Below are 17,438 nucleotides of genomic sequence, written 5' to 3'. Positions count from 1 at the left end.
ACCCATCCAATCCATCCATCCACCCACCCATCTATCCATCCATCTGTCTGTATCCATCCATGCACCCATCCATCCATCCATCCGTCTGTATCCATCCATGCACCCAGCCATCCATTTGGTCATGCTCAGCATTTATTGAACCCTCCTACTTGCTGTGCACTGTGTGAGGTTCTGGGGAAAACAGTGAACACACATGAATACATATGCATACTTCCTTCGGCTCAAGAAGGAAAGGAGCCGTTTCCTTCCCTTCTGGTGGATACTAGAGTGGAATTCGGCTCTTAGCAGCGAGCTGATGTTCCAGAGCTAAAGAAGTGGATGAGAGGCAGTGTGGCACAGTGCTTAGGACATGGGCTCTGGAGCCAGACCTGCTGGGTTCAGATCCCTACTAAAAGCTCTCTCTCAGTTTTCTCGTCTATAAAAGGGGCGTAATGATAGCACCTTCCTCATCAAAGCGTCCTGGTAAGGTGCGGGATGACAGAACCTCCCCTGTGAGGAGTAACGGAATGGCCGTGGCAGCGTTTAGAGGCGGACTTCGTGCATGAATGCAGTGACCAGGGGGACGGGCTGAGGTGAAAGGACCTCCTGAGACAGGCGCTGATGGAGGAATGTCTGTAGGTAGCTTTCCTCCATCTAACTGTGTTCCGCGCCGCTGCCAGGCCCTGCTGCCAGGAACCCCCGATGGGGATTAATGGCCTGGATGGCCCTGCAAGCTGGTCTCCAGGGAGCTGTGGTGTGGGCCCAACAGCAGCCTTGTCAGCGGGCGCTGGCTCCCGGGACCCACACTCTGCTCCCTGGCAAAGCATCGCCCTCCGTGAAAGAAGCTCTTGTGGCCTTGGAAGGACCCCAAGGGAGCTTGCCAAACACACAGCTGCTGCCGCCTGTGCTGCGGTTGCTCTGCCCGGACGTCAGTTGGCTCAGATGCAGACAGAAAAAGTGCTGCGTCTGGTCCCTTCCCGTGCTCCGAAGTTGGACAGACACCCCCCCACACGACATCTCGGGTGTCGGGGTTAGCCCCAGGAGAGATCCCCGCTCTGCCACTTGCTAGCTGGGTGACCATGCAGGTCATGTCAACTCTCCGAGCCTCAGTTTCCTCATCTGCAGAATGGAGCTAGTAATCGCTAGTAATGGTGGGGCCAGCACTTTGTAGGCACGACTGGGGGCAGGCCAGGGCGGCAGACCCCTCCCCCATTTTGAAGGTATCAGAATGAGCTTCTGGCACATCTTGGCAAACGGAGATAGAAGCTGCGATTAGATCCAGGTTTAAATTACTCTGGGCTGAACGCCCTCTGTCAGCTTGGACCATCAGAATGTCTCCACGACCTGGCTGGGACAGGCAGGCAGGCCCCGGGTCCTGGCAATCAGGTGGGTGTGCACAGGGCCCCCCTGACACTCCAGCACAGCCACCGCCCAAGTATCGGTGGATAATTGATGGCAGGGGCTCAGGTTAGCCCCGGGACTCAACCGGGTGATTTTGACCCCCTGGGGACATCTGGCAGTATCTGGAAATGTTTTTGTCACAACTAGAGGTTGAAGGTGCTCCTGGCATCTGGTGGGTCGGGGCCAGGGATGCTGCTCAACATCTTATGATGCACAGAACGGCCCCACAACCCAGAATTGTCACCCCACATGTCAATAACGATGAGGTTAAAACAACGCTGGTGTCTGTGCCCTTCTGTGCTGCAGACAACAGCGGTACTGACAAGGAGAGCGAACATCACCGAGCACGGACTGCCCAGCTCGGTTCCAAACTCTCTTCCATGTGTTAACTTCCTCCATCCTTCGGCAATGCCATGAGGTCGGGGAGGAGCCCTGGGCCGGCGTGAAGTTCTGACCCAGGGAGTCGTGTCATTTCTCCTGCTGCCCTTTACAGCTCCATCTGCGTAACCTCAGGTTTAACTACTTTCCACTCGAGTTCCTCTTTCCTGGGGCCTGAAGCCGGTTTCAAGAGGCCCGTGATAGAAGTCTGACCGCCTGCAGAGACGAGCCTGACAACGCGGTGCCCTGTGCACTGGCCTTAGGACAGCGGAGCTGGCCCTTCAGCCACCCTTGACCTCGGACTCCCAACAGAGCCCCCCGGGGAGCCAAAGTGTGAAAGGAAGCAGCCTGGGTGTCCCGACTTTGGCTGGGGCTCCCCGAGAAGCTGAGATTCAGTCTTGAACACAAACAGATGAACCGTGCTGAGTCCTGAGCAGATTCTCCCAGTGGGGGCCGAGGAGTCCTGGCTCCTCGCTTTCGGATCTGAAGTTGGCGCTGAGCGTGTGCTCGCGCCTGGGAGGCCCTTTCTGGGTGTGAGCGGTGGCTCGTGTATCAGTCCAGACAAGACACTCCTGGGAGCTCGTGCACGAGGGTGGAGGTGCAGAGCAGCGGTTCGCAGTCCTGGCTGCACGTTGGAATCACACGGGGAGCTTTAAAAATACGGACCAACATGGAGAACGCATCAGTGGTTGCGGGGGTCCCCAGGGAGGGGGTGTGGGTACAAAATGGCAACACGAGGGCTCCTTGTGGTGATGGACGCGTTCAGTATCCCAGCGGTGGTGGCGGATGCAGACGTGTGACACAGTTGCACAGAAGTAAACACACACACACGAGTACAAATAAAACTAGGAGATCTGAACAAGGTCGGTGGGTTGCACCCGTGTCAATATCCTGGTTATTACTGTACGATCATTTTTCAAGGTGTTCCTCTTGGGGGAAGCGGATAAAGTGTACACAGGAACTCTCTGGATTATTTCTTACAACTGCTAGTCAGTCCACAATCATCTCAAAGGAGAAGGGTTCATTTGTGAAAAGTACACACACCACTGCCCCGGCCCCAGCGGTTCTGATTTCCTCGGTCTGGGGTGGAGCCTGCGCACTGGCAGGACTCTGAGGTCCCCAGGTGAGCCCAGTGGGCGGCCAGGGCTGAGAGCCGCTGTCGACTCTGGCTCCAGGGTGGACGGGGCTGGATGAGGTCTGGTCAGGCCGACCTGGGGGTGGCTGTGTCCTCCTCGCTCTGTGATCCTTGGCCACTTCCTCTGCTATTTTCCTCCCAAAGAGCAGAGAGGGGTCTAGACTCGACTCTGTGGGGCCACCGGTGACCCCCGGGGCACACGCATCTCCAGAGCAGTCTCTCCAGGTTGGCACAGTGGGAGGAGGGTTGAGGAGCGCAGCTCAGACCAGGCCTGACTCCTGCGCCAGCCTGTAAAACAGGCCCTTCTGGGCCAGCAGCTGGGCTGGGCTGCCACTCTCTGCCACCTGCCCGTTGTCCATGACCAGCACCCTGCAGGGGAGAGAGACCCGGGCAGCAATTTGGACGCCAGCCCAAGCACTGGGCCACTCTGAGAGCCCAGCGTGTCTGCTCTTGGGGGGTCCAGCCTTCCTGCAGTTTCCTGACACTGCCAGCCAGGTAGGTGGAAGCCTCTGCTGGACAGGTGCCCCTGGGCTCGTCCCTTCCCCCTGGGCGTCAGTCTTGCCACCTGTACAAGGGGCACTTGACAATCCGTTCCATGGCCCTTGCAGCTCTGAACCCTGCCGCCTCCCTCCCCCGCTGCAGGGGTGCCCCGGGGGCCCGGCTGCGTGAGGTGGGCTGACCTGGCGCAGTCCATGACCGAGCGCAGGCGGTGGGCGATGAGCAGCACCGTGCACTGGGCAAACCAGCTCCCCAGGGCCGCCTGCATCTGGAGCTCCGTCCCTGGGTCCACGGCAGCCGTGGCCTCGTCCAGAATGAGGATCTGGGTTTTCCGGAGAAGGGCGCGCGCCAGACACAGGAGCTGTTTCTGGCCCACACTGGGGATAAGACAGACAGAGGAATAAGAGGGTGTGAGTCTGCATGTCCCCGCACATGGGGTCCTCGGTCTACAGAGCTGGTAGGAATTCCCATCCTGCCATTTTCCAGCCAAGTGACTTTAGGCTGTGCCTTAGTTTCCCCATCTATGCCATGGCTATTTCCATGTCAATTCTCTGGTCTTTGCCATGTGCCAGGCACATCCTCAGGGCTGTGTAGACATTGACTCGATTCTCATCAAGACCACAACAGTAGGTACGTTCATGAGTCCTTCCTCACTGGGGTGTGAGGACAAGAGAAGTCATATCAAAGTGGTCAGGGGTGCCCGTCACAGAGGAAGCCCTGGGCATGCAGAAAGGTTTACTCCAACCAACAGACGAGGAAGGAAGGCGCAAGGTCACGCGGCCCCAGCCAACAGACGAGGAAGGAAGGCGCAAGGTCACGCGGCCGGTGAGACCCCAGAGCCTGGAGACCCAAGGGCGTCTGGGGCTGTTTCCTGCCACACTCAGCTTCCTCTCACAGTAAGCCCCATAGAGAACCAGAACCCACGATGGCCGTGCAGGGGTCAGGCTCCTGGACCTTGCTCCAGCCTCACCCCTTAGGGGCTGGGCAGCCCTGGGCAAGCCTTACGCCTCAGATTCCAACTCTGTCAGATGGGGTTAGTGAGGGTACAGCTTTGAGGATTAAAATAAGTATTTCTTGTTTCTTATATGCCAGGCATTGTTTCAACAACTTGACGCGTCGAACTCACTCAATCCTCGCACAGGCAGGGAGCTACTATTACTCCCATTTTACAGATGAGGAAACTGAGGCAGAGGAGATTAATAACCTGCTCAAGGTCCTATAACTGGTAAGTGGCGCAGCCTGGATGTGAAGCTTGTCTATGCTTTTAGCCGCCGAGCTACACCACCTCTCTAAGTCCGTGGAAACCTTCCCACCCTCACACTCTCACTTGAACACTCTTGAGGGCACACGGGGTGTAGGGTCCAGAATGTCTTGATTTTTTAAAAGTCATACACCTGTACAACAAGGTTCACAGCAGCACTATTCACAGTAGCCAAAGGGTAGAAATAACCCAAGTGTCCATCAATGGATGGGGAAAGTGTGGTCCATCCGTACCATGGAATGTTATTCAGCCTTAAAAAGGGAGGGAATTTGGACACCTGCTACAGCGTGATGAACCTTGAGGACATTTTGCTAAGTGAAAGAAGCCAGTCACAAAAGGACAAACACTGTGTGGTTCCATTTACGTGAAATACCTAGAGTCATCAAACTCAGAGAAACAGCAAGTAGAATTGTGGTACCCAGGGGCTGGGGGGAGGGGAAGCAGAGAAGCGTTGTTTTAATGGGGCATAGTCTCAGTTCTGCAAGATGAAAAAGTTCGGGAATTGGTTGCACAACAATGGGAATGTACTTAGTGCTCCTGAACTGTACACTTACGAATGGTTAAGACACTGATTTTTATGTGTATTTTATCACAATTACAAATTTCTTAAAAAAGCATACACCATATGCTACTTGACACCTCCAGGGAGCATGGGGTTGGATAAAAAGATGGGCAGATGGATGGAAGGAAGGATGAGGGATGGATAGGATGGAGTGGAAGAAAGCATGAGAGATGGATGGAAGGGGGTTAGTGCCCAATATCAAACACAATATTTTTGTAGCAAAATAAATACTGAGGGGGATAAAGAAAGACTCTAAGTATCCTCGTGTCAGTTGAGGTTGGGTTTTGCCACCAAATAAATTTAGAAACTGAATTTAGGAAAAAGAAACTTGGTATTCAGAGACTGTGCTGGAGTTTGAAATTGCTGATAAGGCCCGGGACTCAGATGGGATTATGAATAGAATGGGGTCAATAATCCTATGGGGGAGGCAGACGACCCTGGGGGGAGCCTTGGCCACACTCGCCTCTCCCCAGAGCACCCCCAGGTCCTGGCTGTGCTGGGGCGACCCTACCTCAGGTCGTCGCCTTGGTCCGCACACTCGTACTGCAGCTGGCCGGGCAGGCTGGCCACCAAGGCTCGGAGCTGCACCGTCTCCAAGGTGGCCCAGATGGCTTCGTCTGTGTGCTCGTGCAGCATGTCGAGGTTCATCCGCAGAGAGCCGGGGAACAGGATGGGGTCCTGGCCGGGAGGGGCAGTGGGTCAGAGCCGGGCTCAGCCACGCCTCCCACCTCTGCCCCCCCCCCCGGGGTCCCCCTGGCCTCACCTGGGGGATGATGGTGATCTTGGACCTCAGTGTGTGCAGCCCCACGCAGGTGATGGGGACCCCATCGATCCAGACCCCGCCCTCAGCTGCCTCCACCAGCCGCAGCAGGCCCCCAGCCAGGGAGGACTTTCCAGCCCCTGTCCTGCCAACGATGCCCACCTGCCAGGGGAGAAGAGGGCAGGGCCATTCTGACCAGGCAAGGCCAGAAGAAGGCAGGCCGGCCACAGCCTAGAGGGTTCCTAGGCATCAACTTGTGAGATGTTTCCCCTGCACCCAAGAACCATCCGTCCATCCATCATCCTTTGAGCATCCATCCTTCCACCTGTTCATCTTTCCGTGTATCCATCCAACCTTCTGTCTGTATGTTCTGCTCTGTCTTCTCCTCACCCTGATGCATCTCTCCCATCTTTCCATCAATTCCCCTACCCTTCCTTCTGTTCCTCCATCCTTCATTCTTCCCCCATCCTTCCAGCCACACCCCCCATCATCCCTCATCCTTCCTTCCATTCATACCCCCATCCTTCCATCTGCCCCCATCCTTCCTTCCACCCATCCTCGCAGTCACACTCCTATCCTTCCATCCACCTCTCATCCTTCCACCCCTCCCTCATCCTTCCATCCATCTGCCCATCTTTTTATCCATGCCCATCCTTCCCCAGTCTTTACTGTTGCATTCTCAATGTCTGACACGTGGTGGGGGGCGTATGACAGGCACTCTTTTACGCACCAGGAATACAGAATTTAAAAAGCCCCTGTTCCCCAGGGCTCACTCGTCTGGTCTTGGGAATACTGCAACTAAGTAAACTGAATTTTAACCCAGTGTGAGGAGCAGCACTCTGTAATCAACCTCCAGACCTGTAGCAATGGAGGTGAGCAAGGAGGTACTGTTCTTGCTGCCTGGGATGTGGGGGGGGGGGGCTGATGGGGTAATCCAAATCCAAGAAGGCTTCATGGAGGAGGGGATACTTGAGTGGAATCTTGAAGGATGAGTAGGAGTTCGGGGAGGGGGGAGATTCCAGGTAAACCACACCAAGTGCCAGCCTGTACGGTCCCTGAGGGGAGACCATGTGGCCCCCTGGCCCAGAGACAGCTGCCCCACGATGTTGGCTAGCCCTGGCCGGGCGACAAGTGAAGTGGAGAGCTGGGCAGGGCATTGGCTGGGAGCAGGTGGATGGTCTCGAGCAGGGGAATGACGTGCTTAAATAAAGATCACAGGAGAACAGATCGGAGGTGGTGACGCGGGAGGCTGGGGGCTCAGGCGGGGGCCTGGAGCAGCCTAGGGGAGGGCGGGCAGGAAGTGTCACTGGGTGGGGAGGGAGAGGAAGGACTCAACGAAAAGGCCTGACCCAGGCATCTGTGAAACTGTAAAGGCTAAACCCGGCACCTACCTCCTAGGGTTGTCCTCAGAGTAAAAATGCAAATGATAATGAACGAAAGCATTGGTAAACATTTCTGCCGCGCCTGCTCTGTGCCAGGCACTGTTCCAGGCACTTTATGTGTATTAACTCAGTTAAACTTCACAACACCTCTAGGAGGCTGGCATTATTAGTCCCATTTTACAGCTGGGAAAACTGAGCCCAAGACATGAGTTGACTGGCCCAAGGTCACTCATGGTAGAGTGAGGAACTGAGCCCACGCACACTGGATGATGCCTGTGGAGCACTTAGCACTCTGCCTGGTACACAGTAGGTGTTCAACTAATGCTAGAGAAAGGAGAAGGAAGGAAGTCGGGGAGACACCCTCTCAGCTGGGACACCGAGGTGGGTGGGCAGGTGGGTTTCACGAAGATGGAGCAGGTTTGGGGAAGATGCCAAGTTCAGTTTAGGGTGTGGTGGGTTTGAAGACTGGGGCACCTGAGGTGGGGACGTGAAGGAGGCAGCTGGCCCTCAGGGCCTGGACCCTGGGGTGATGCCCAGCCTGGCGTGGACCTGATGTCTCTCCGGCCCCCCTGTGGCCTGGCCTCCAAGAGGAGGACGTTGTGGGCGAGCCACTCACCTTCTCTCCCGCGTGGATCTTGAAGGACACGCCCCGCACGGCCAGCGGGAGCTCAGGTCGATGTCTCAGCCCAAAGTTCCGGAACTCGATCTGTCCGCCGTGAGGCCAGGGTGGCCGGGTGGTGCAGGACGGCAGCCTCCAGGGGGCCTGGGGCGGGAGGGGACACTGGGTCACAGCTGCCTTCCTCCCGGGCTCCTCACAAAGGAGCCCCCCCTCTCTGAGCCTCAGTTTCCTCTTCTGTAAAATGGGCATATTTCCTGCTATTTTTCTGGGGTTGTTATGGGATTAAATGAGAGAGGGCACAGAACATAGCAAGGCTAAAAACAAATAATATCCAGTATTGTGAAAATAATGATGGTGCTGGCTACTCTTGACATCTATTATTTTTTATTATATTAATATATAACAATTTATATTGCATTCAGATTAATAATTATATATCTATTATTATTATGAGCCACTGTTAATTGTCAAATAATATCCTCTCTTCCTCTAGTAGGAGCAGACACTCTGCTTTGTCTTGGGGAAGAGGTGACGACGGTGCAGTGGGGAGACCAATGCGGCCATTCGCTATTCCTGTGACCTTGAACAGGTCACCCCACGCCCTTGAGCCTTGGTTTCCCCATCTGTGAAGTGGGGCTAATAAGAGCAGTGGACACGTTTTGAGAGTTACTGCGTGCCAGACGGTGGTACGACGTCCCTTATGGCGGCTCTCATATGGCCCTCCCAGGAGGCCCAGCGCTGTTACGTTCTGCTATGTTGCTCTTCTGTCCCTGTGATGCTGCTGTCATGTTTCTGTAATGTTGCTATCACGCTGCTGTCATGTTTCTGTAATGTTGCTATCATGTTACTATTACGTTGCCATTGCATTACTGTGACTCATGGTCGCCTGTCACTCAGAGAGTGACCTGCTTTGCCCAAGCTAGGAAGCCAAGGAACCGGATTTGACCTGGCTCCAGACCCCAGGCTCTTAATCCTGACTGCCTCCCGCCTGTGACTCCTGCCGACAGTGGTGGGGGCTCCAAAGTCCGCGGCAGATGTCGACCTGGGTCCACCGCCCTCATCTCCCACCCATCACCTCCTTGGGCGTCCGGACGTAGTCCTTCATGCGCTCCACCGACACGATGCTGTTCTCCAGGTCTGTCCAGCTTCGAACAGCCCACTGCAGCGTCTGGGTCACCTGGGGGGGAGAAGACACCTCCGGCTGCTTCAGCAAGACCACCCCACAGGCTTGCATCAGTGCCCTTAGGCAGGGGCCGGGAGGCAGGACCAGAGAGGGGGGTGTGGCCCTCCCAAACACCCAGCAGGACCCAGGCCAGCTGACTGCCATCTGAGCACTTTCCCAAGGGGCTGGGCCTCCAGCGACTGCGCATCACACCTGGAGCATCACCAGCCTCCTCGCCAGGACCCACGTGCCCTGCCTCCTCCAGTCTCCCCACCTCATTTCCCTCCACTCTCGCCCTCGCCCACAATCTCCAGCCACGCCACCTTCCTGTTCCTCTAACACACCGGAAGAGCTCCCGGCTTCCCCTCCTTGCCTCCCTCACTTGCTTCAGGCCGCAGCTCACGAGCCCGTCCTCGGAGAGGCCTTCCCCATCACGCACCATCCTCCCACCCGGCATTAATCATCCTCAAGCTTAGCTGCCTGGGCCGTAAAACGGGGACAGTCATAGCACCCCTGATGGGGTTGTGGGCAGGATTACGAGTTAATATTCGTGAAGCTCTGACGACAACGCCTCCTTCCTCGTGACTGCTACTTACATACTTTTTTCTCTATAGATGTCATGACCTGACATTAAACATCGTTATCTATAGTTAACAAAAAGTTAACACAGTGCTGGAAAGGTCCTCTGTGCGCTCCATCTCGCTAGTCTTTCCAGCGTCCGGAGGGACGGGATTACTGCCCCGATTTTCAGATGGGCACGCGGAGGCTCCGAGAGGGAGGACTCCGGCCCGGGTCCAGCCTCGGCTCTTGGGGAGCCACACTGGTCATTTGGACTCGAGTCCTTGCAGGTCCCACTGGCAGGGGTCTGTGGGCCTCCATCCTGCCCGCGCCCCAGAGCCCAGTTGGGGTGTCGGGAGTACCTGGAGGGCGGTGGAGACAGAGAAGCCCACGAGGCCGGCGCTGAGATGGCCCTTGCTCAGCACAGCGCACGTGGCGGCCGCAAACACGAGCCCGTTGCCCAGGAGCTCCATGTTGGCAGCGAGCCACCTGCGAGGGGAGGCAGGTAACAGCAGGGTCGGCGAGGGGCCTCATCCGCGGGACCCACTTCTCTGGGCACAAGGACTGGCCAACGTGCCGGCTTCAGTACCCACGGGGGACCTGGCGATGGTCTCCTCCACCCTCAGGCCCCACCCAACAGTGGGTGGGGGAGATTGGCGCTGTCCTGCCTCACTGGTCGCAGCTCAGGGCCCGGGACATGCAAGATGCTCAAGCAAAGCTTTGCTGCGCTGCGACCTCTCTGTCCCTGGGAGATGCCAGGCCATGTCTCCTTGTGTTCTCCCTGCCTGAACCCGACCTCCATCTTCACGCAGCCAACATCTCACCTTCATGCACAAGTCAGCTTAAACCTCACCTCCTCAGAGAGCCTTCCCAGACTGCTCCTCCTTCCTCTCTAACGCATCCCTGAGAACTTCCTTCACGGCAGCTCTCCCTGTCGATAACTAAACCATTTCATCGGTCACTGACTAGCAGGCTCCATCGGTAGATCGTGAGCTTCCTGAGGGCGGCGACTTTGTCTCGTTCACGACTCTGTCTCCAGCACCCAGCAAGGGACCCAGCACATAGCAGGTGCTCAACATATATATATGGGACGGATGGATGAATGCACGCCCCTTTTATGGAATTCCCACTCCACCATGCATTCATTCATTCATTCAACATACATGAAGCACCTACTGTGTGTCTCGCATGTTGGAGGTGCTGGGGACACAGCCAGGAAGCAAACAGATAAAAATGCCTGTCTTCAGGGAGCTTTAGGCTGTACTACCCATGACATCTAGTCCTCCTGACAACCCCAACAATGCGGGTGGTGTTGTCCCCGCCTGGCGGATGAGGACACAGGCTCAGAAGGGGTAGGTCCTCGCCTAGGTCCATCCACGTGACAAACAGTGATCTGAAGCCACCTCTGCCTGACTGATTCCAGAAAGCACAGACCCTTTCCAACAGGCCGTGCTTTTTAGTGAACCAACTAACAAGTGAATTACAAACTCAGACCCGCCCCCACGAGGGTCTGCCACTTCCTGGACGGCTGACCTGGGGAGAGTCCCTTCCTTCTCTGAATGCCAGCTTACCCATCTGTAGAATGAAGTCACACCTGGCTCATGATGGTTGAGAGGATTAATGACATACACCATAGAGAGCATGGACATCACTGAGCCTTGCATGTAGTAGCTATTTTCTTTTTTTTTTTTTTGGTGAGGAAGATTGGCCCTGCACTAACATCTGTTGCCAATCTTCCTCTTTTTGCTTGAGGAAGAGTGTCGCTGAGCTAACATCTTTATTTTCTGTGTGGGATGCCGCCACAGCGTGGCCTGATGAGCGGTATGTAGGTCCTCGCCCAGGAACCCCAGGCCACCAAAGTGGAGCACATGAACTTAACCACCATGCCACCGGGCCGGGCCCAGTAGCTGCTTTCTAAATGTTCAGAAGGCCCCTCCTCCCCAGGCCAGGACCCCAGGAAGGGGCAGAGTGGGTCATCCAGAAGGCATATAGAATTGAGACACTGCCCTGACAGCCCCAGCTGGCCAGGGACCTGGGCAGATGGAGAAAAGTATTCACATTTGTGGAGTACCTATTGTGTACATGGACCCTCTCCACACACTGGAACCAGGCTGCCTGGACTCAAATCCTGACTCCACTGTGTATTTGCTGTGTGGCCTTGGGCAGGTTCCTAAATCTCTCTGTGCCTAAGATTCATCGTCTAAAAACAGTCTCTGCCTGTGGGATTGTTAATAGGATTAAATAAATTCATTCATGTAGAGTGCTCAGAACTGTGCTGGGCCTGTAGTAAGCATGTTACAGTAATAGCTATGAGTGTATCTATTCAATCCTTACAGCCACTCCATGAGCACAATCCCAGTTTGGCTGATGAGGTTCAGAGAGGTTAGGTAACTTGCCTAAGATCGCCCAGCTGCAGACTTGCAGAACTGGTCTTTGAACCTATGTCTATCTGAGCTCAGAGCTTATGTTCTTGTTCTCGCTTAGTACTGCAGGCTGAGGATGCTTATGTAGCTGCTTGTCACCAAGGCAACAGAGGCGGGCCCAGTGGCCTGGCAACAGAGGCTGCGTCCCTTTTGCTGACATCTGTGCCTCCTGCCCACCTGCGGTTGGGGAGCCCTCAGGCCAGTTTCCACCTGCGCACGGTGTGAGCCAAACGCACCTGTGGGATCTAGCCTCAGTTTCATCCCTGACTTGCTGTGTGACCTTGGCCAGGCCGTTTGACCTCTCTGGCCACACAGTATGTCCTTAGGGCTCACTCTCTGGGGACACAGACGCGTTACAGGCTCTTCTCTGCCCCCTTCCTACCTGTCTGCCACCAGCTGCGGGAAACTGACCCTCTGGGTCTCATCCACGTGTGCGTCATTCTGAGCCACAAAGGGGCCCTGGGCCCGGAAGGCCCTGACCACCGCGCTGCCCTGGAACGTCTCGGCCACGTGGGAACACACGAACGCATGCCTGGTCGTCTCCAGGCGTCTGAGCTGGCACGAGGTGGCCACGTACAGGCTCTGGGGTGGGACAGATGGGGAGGGAGAAGGCACAGACACAGAGAGGTGGTTTGAGGAGCACAGGGAGCCGCAAGTACAGGGTCATGGATCAGGCTCTATTTCCAGCTTGCTGTGTGACCTCAGGCCAGTTGCTTCCCCTCTCTGGGCTCCAACTTCCTTGCAGAATCAGAATTCCATGGTTCTTTTTAAAATCACCTGGGATGCTTCAAAAACCTCCAATGCCCCCACCCTACAACTATTGAACCCGAATCCTTGGTGGTGTCATTTGGACCTTGGTATTTTTAAAGAGCCTGATTCTAATGGACTGTCAGGATCGAGAAACCACTAGTGAAGTGTGAAGTTCTCATTCCCAGCTCTAAGGCCGCCTGTTTCACTTATGGCCAGTCACTGCGGGAACAAAACCCTCAGGGGCAAGGACAGCCGTTGGCCGAGTCGAGTCTGTTCATTTCACGCGAGGGTTCCATGCCACGTGCTGGGAACACAGTGATGCACAGATAATATGTGTTGCTATTTGGTTTGAGGTTGCAGACTGTGTGTACTGGCGGCCAGAGAGGAACTCATGTTTGTGAACGCCCGGGCTGTGTGCCACGCTGTTGACAAATAGGATCTGAGTAATTGTGAGGTGGACCTTAGTGTCCGTCGCGGTTGACAGGACACCTGAGGCTCAGAGGGATGAAGCCGCTGGTTCAGGCCTCTGCAGACACCAAGCGGCGGGGCCTGGATTCAAACCCACTTCTGCCTGACTCCCAGGCTTTCGGTGGAGCAGTCCCTCCCCCAAGTCAAGAGGACAGAGAGAAGACCTGGGCTGGTGGTGGGGGCCAGCGGGGGCCATGGTTTTTGTCTGACCACCATGTTTTTTCTACTTCTGATTTCCGGGAGCCGGGGCAGGGGGGTGCTGTCAATCATGGGACCTGACCGTGGGGGTGGTGGCACCACACAGCCCCGCCAATCAGAGTAAGCGATTCCTCTGGTCACAGTAATTAGCTCAGGGGTGAACGCAAGGCTCATCAAGGGCCCATCAGCATCTTCCCTGGGACTGATATACGAATGCTGAGCTGCAGGCAAGCTTTCTTTGTGCGGGGGTTGCTAAGGTGCGATGCCGTGAGGGCCCCCTGGAAAGAGAGTGTGTGCAAAATTAGGCCAAGCCAAGCTGAGCCAGTGTTCCTCAAACAGCATGCATCAGAGTTACCTGGAGGGTTCGATTAAACCCAGATTTCTCGGCCCCCCTCCATAGCGTCTGAGTCAGCAGGTCTTGGGCGGGGCCCTGAGAATGTGCATTTCTAACTAGCCCCCAGTGATGCTGATGCTGCTGGTCGGGGACCACACTCCGAGAACCCCTGAGTGAAGAGATGGAGCGAGTGACCAGGGCCCGGTGACAGCTGGCCCACTGCACCCTGGGAGCGTAGGCCGTGAAACTCTGTTCTTTTGTTTCAGCTCATGTAAGCTGGTCCCTGCCTCTGGCGACAGAAAGAGTCTAGCCTAACATAACAGTCTTTGAGAGTTTGCACTGCCTTCTTGGCTTCCAGATAATTGGAGAAAGATGAGGAAGCTGATTTCGGCAGCCGCAGGATAAAACGTCAGATATTAAGAACTTGGCTGTGAACACTGGGGACACAGAGATGAGCACAGGTGCTAGACTGTGGTGTCTCCGCCTCTTATACTGTCCTGCCCAGAGACAGGGGACCGGCTGAGGTGACCTCCGCTGGCCCCAGGAGCCGCCCCAACCTCTCCGTACCTGAAACCCGGCGTAGAGGAGCAGCAGGGGCAGGAGGACCAGGACAGCCGCCGGTGTCGCTACCGTCACCACCAGGCTGACCTCCAGGAGTCCAAAGGCGTAGACCAGCAAGGACCGGAATTTGTCTGGGATGTCCACATCCACTATGTCTGTCTCCTTGGAGAAGCGGGCCAGCAGGTTCCCCACGGGCGTCTGCTCAAAGAAGCTGATGGGTGACCGCGCCACGTCCCACAGGAGCCTCTGGAAGAGCAGCCTGGATGCCCGGATGCCCCCCAGGAGCACTGTGGCCATGGAGGCAAACAGCCCGATGGCTGGGCAGAGAGAGAGGGTCAGAGCGTGAGGGCTGGGGAGCCTCCTGTGGGGTCTTGGGCAGGTCCCCACCACCGCCCTGTGGTGCCCTCTTATGATCTGGCCACCCTGACTATCCCTTGATGGCATCACCCTGGAGCGTCCCCTCCCCAGTTCACGTCCACCCAGGATCTCAGAACATGACCTTATTTGAAAATAGTGTCTTTGCAGACGTTATTAGTTAAAGATCTTGAGACAAGATCATCTTGGATTCAGGGTGGGTCCTAGATCCAATGACTTGAGTCTTTATCAGAGGAGAAGACACACAGAGATGCAGAGAAGGAGGTGATGTGAAGATGGAGGCAGAGACTGGCATGATGCACCACAAGCCAAGGATGCTGAGGACCCCCAGCCACCACGAGAAGCCAGGAGAGGGGCCCTCAGGAGGAACCCTTCCTGCTGACACCCTGATTTCGGACTTCCGGCTTCAGAACTGTGGAAGGATAAATTTCTCTCCAGCTACCTGGTTTGTGGTAATCTGTTTTCTGGCAGCCCTCGGAAACTAAGATACCTCCTTCCTCCCCATGCCAACCTAGGTGCTTGGAATAGGGCTAACTTCACTACCTGGCTCCAGGTGGGGCAAATTTCATCCCTGGCCAGTCCAAACCACTGCGACTGGTTCAGGGATGAACACATGACCCAAGTTGGGCCAATGAGAGAGACTAGGACTTTGCTAGAACTTTTGGAAAAGACATGCTCTGTTTTTTGAGGTGGTCAAGCTGGAGCTGTGGGATACCATCTAACCACTGGGGGAGAAGCCTGCCTGGATAGGAAGCTATCACAGAGGGAGAAAATGAAGCCATTCTGACAGCCACAGTTGGACCCCTGGATCCAGCCATACCTGAAGCCAGTTACTAATGGATTCCAGTCTCATAAGCTAATAAATTCAGTTGTTGCTTAAACTAGTTTGAGCCATATAGTTATATACTTAGCATGCTATAGCTATGTAGTTAGTAGCTATGTTAATTTCAGATAGAGCAGCCTTCACAGTAAGAAAAATTGTCAGGGGTAAGGAGGGGCATTACAGAAAAGCAGTAAGGACATGGTTTAACACAACGCCATCAATCGACTGGATATAATGGACATCAATAGACAACTTCATCCAAAAACAGCAGCAGAATATAAATTCTTTTCAAACTCACATGGGACATTCACCAAGATAGACCACATTCTGGGCCATAAATCCTACCTTAACAAACTTAAAAAAGCAGAAACCATAAAATGTCTATTCTCAGACCACAATGGAATTGAACTAGAAAGACAGCTGGAAAATCCCCAAAATACTTGAAGATTAAATAACATGTTTCTAAGTAACTCATGGGTCAAAGAAGAAATCTCAAGATAAATTTAAAAACAGTTTGAACTAAATGAAAATAAAAACACAACTTATCAAAATTTATGGAAAGCCGTCAAAGCAGGGCTTAGAGGAAAATGTATATCATTGAATGCATACATTAGAAAAAAAGAAAGATCTAAAGTCAATCATCTAAGCTTCCACCTTAGGAAAACAGAAACAGAAGAGCAAATAAATCCAAAAAAGCAGAAGAAAAGAAACAATAACAATTAGAGTAAAAATAAATGAAATTGAAAAACAGAAAATCAATGAAAACAAAAACTGGTTCTTTGAAAAGATCAATAAAATTGATAAACCTTTAGCCAGGCTAACTAGGAAAAAAAGAGGGGGGACACAAACTACTAATATCAGAAATAAAAGGGGGGACATCACTACAGATCATATGGATATTAAAAGGATAATAAAGCAATACTAGGAATTACTCTATGACCACAAATGTGATGACCTAGGAGAAATGAACTGATTCCTTGAAAGACACAATCTACCCAAACTCACACAAGACAACACAGATAATCCGAATGGGTCCATAAATATTAAAGAAATTGAATCAACAATTAATAACCTCCCAAAACAGAAAGTTTACTGGAGAATTCTACCAAACATTGAAGGAGAAATTATACCAATTCTCTACAATCTCTCTCAGAGGTCAGGAGCAGAGGGAATAATTCCTAACCCACTCTGTGAGGCCAGCATCACCCTAATAGCAAAACCAGGCAAAACATCACAAGAAAAGAAAACTCCAGACCAATCTCTCTCTTGAACGTAGATGCAAAAATCCTCAACAAAATATTAGTGAATTAAATCCAACAATGTATAAAAAGAATTATACACTATGAGCAAATGGGATTTATCACAGGTATGCAAGGCTGGTTCAATATTTGAACATCAATTAATGTAACCCATCACATTGACTGGCTAAAGAAGAAAAATCACATGATCGTATGCAGGAAAAGCATTTGACAAGACGCGACACCCATTCATGATTAAAAAAAAAAAAACTTTCAGTAAACTAGGAATAGAGGAGAATTTCCTCAACTTAGCGAAGAACGTCTACATAAAACCTATGGCTAACTTAATGGTGAGAATGATGCTCTCCCACTAAGCTCAGGAACAAGGCAAGGATGTCCCCTCACTTCTTTTCAACATCCTACTGAAAGTCGTAGCTAATGCAATAAAAATAAGAAAAGGAAATAAAAGGTATACAGAGCGGAAAGGGAGAAATGAAACGGCATTTGTTTGCACATCACATGACTGTCTATGTAGAAAATCAGAAATAACTGACAAAAAAACTCCTGAAACTA

The 17,438-nt window shown here is 53.5% G+C and overlaps 1 protein-coding gene across 3 annotated transcripts in view; it reads right to left on the bottom strand.

The window, feature by feature from the left end:
- Positions 1 to 114: 114 nt before the first annotated feature.
- The window catches only part of ABCC6 (ATP binding cassette subfamily C member 6), a 59,486-nt gene continuing 42,162 nt past the window's right edge, over positions 115 to 17,438 (bottom strand). For all 3 annotated transcript variants that reach the window (XM_023616266.2, XM_070230950.1, XM_070230951.1), the window contains 9 exons: positions 14,436 to 14,746; positions 12,501 to 12,700; positions 10,058 to 10,184; positions 9,051 to 9,152; positions 7,973 to 8,119; positions 5,978 to 6,136; positions 5,726 to 5,892; positions 3,574 to 3,768; positions 115 to 3,262 (listed from right to left, as the gene is read on the bottom strand). In XM_023616266.2, coding sequence (XP_023472034.2) covers positions 3,154 to 3,262; positions 3,574 to 3,768; positions 5,726 to 5,892; positions 5,978 to 6,136; positions 7,973 to 8,119; positions 9,051 to 9,152; positions 10,058 to 10,184; positions 12,501 to 12,700; positions 14,436 to 14,746 — 1,517 coding nt within the window. In that variant the 3' untranslated portion in view covers positions 115 to 3,153. The remainder of the gene's footprint in view (positions 3,263 to 3,573; positions 3,769 to 5,725; positions 5,893 to 5,977; positions 6,137 to 7,972; positions 8,120 to 9,050; positions 9,153 to 10,057; positions 10,185 to 12,500; positions 12,701 to 14,435; positions 14,747 to 17,438) is intronic.

Source organism: Equus caballus, chromosome 13 (genome assembly GCF_041296265.1).
Source record: "Equus caballus isolate H_3958 breed thoroughbred chromosome 13, TB-T2T, whole genome shotgun sequence".
NCBI classification, from domain to species: Eukaryota; Metazoa; Chordata; class Mammalia; order Perissodactyla; family Equidae; genus Equus; species Equus caballus.
Note: the sequence above shows the minus strand (reverse complement) of the source record. Positions and strands in the feature narration are given on the sequence as shown.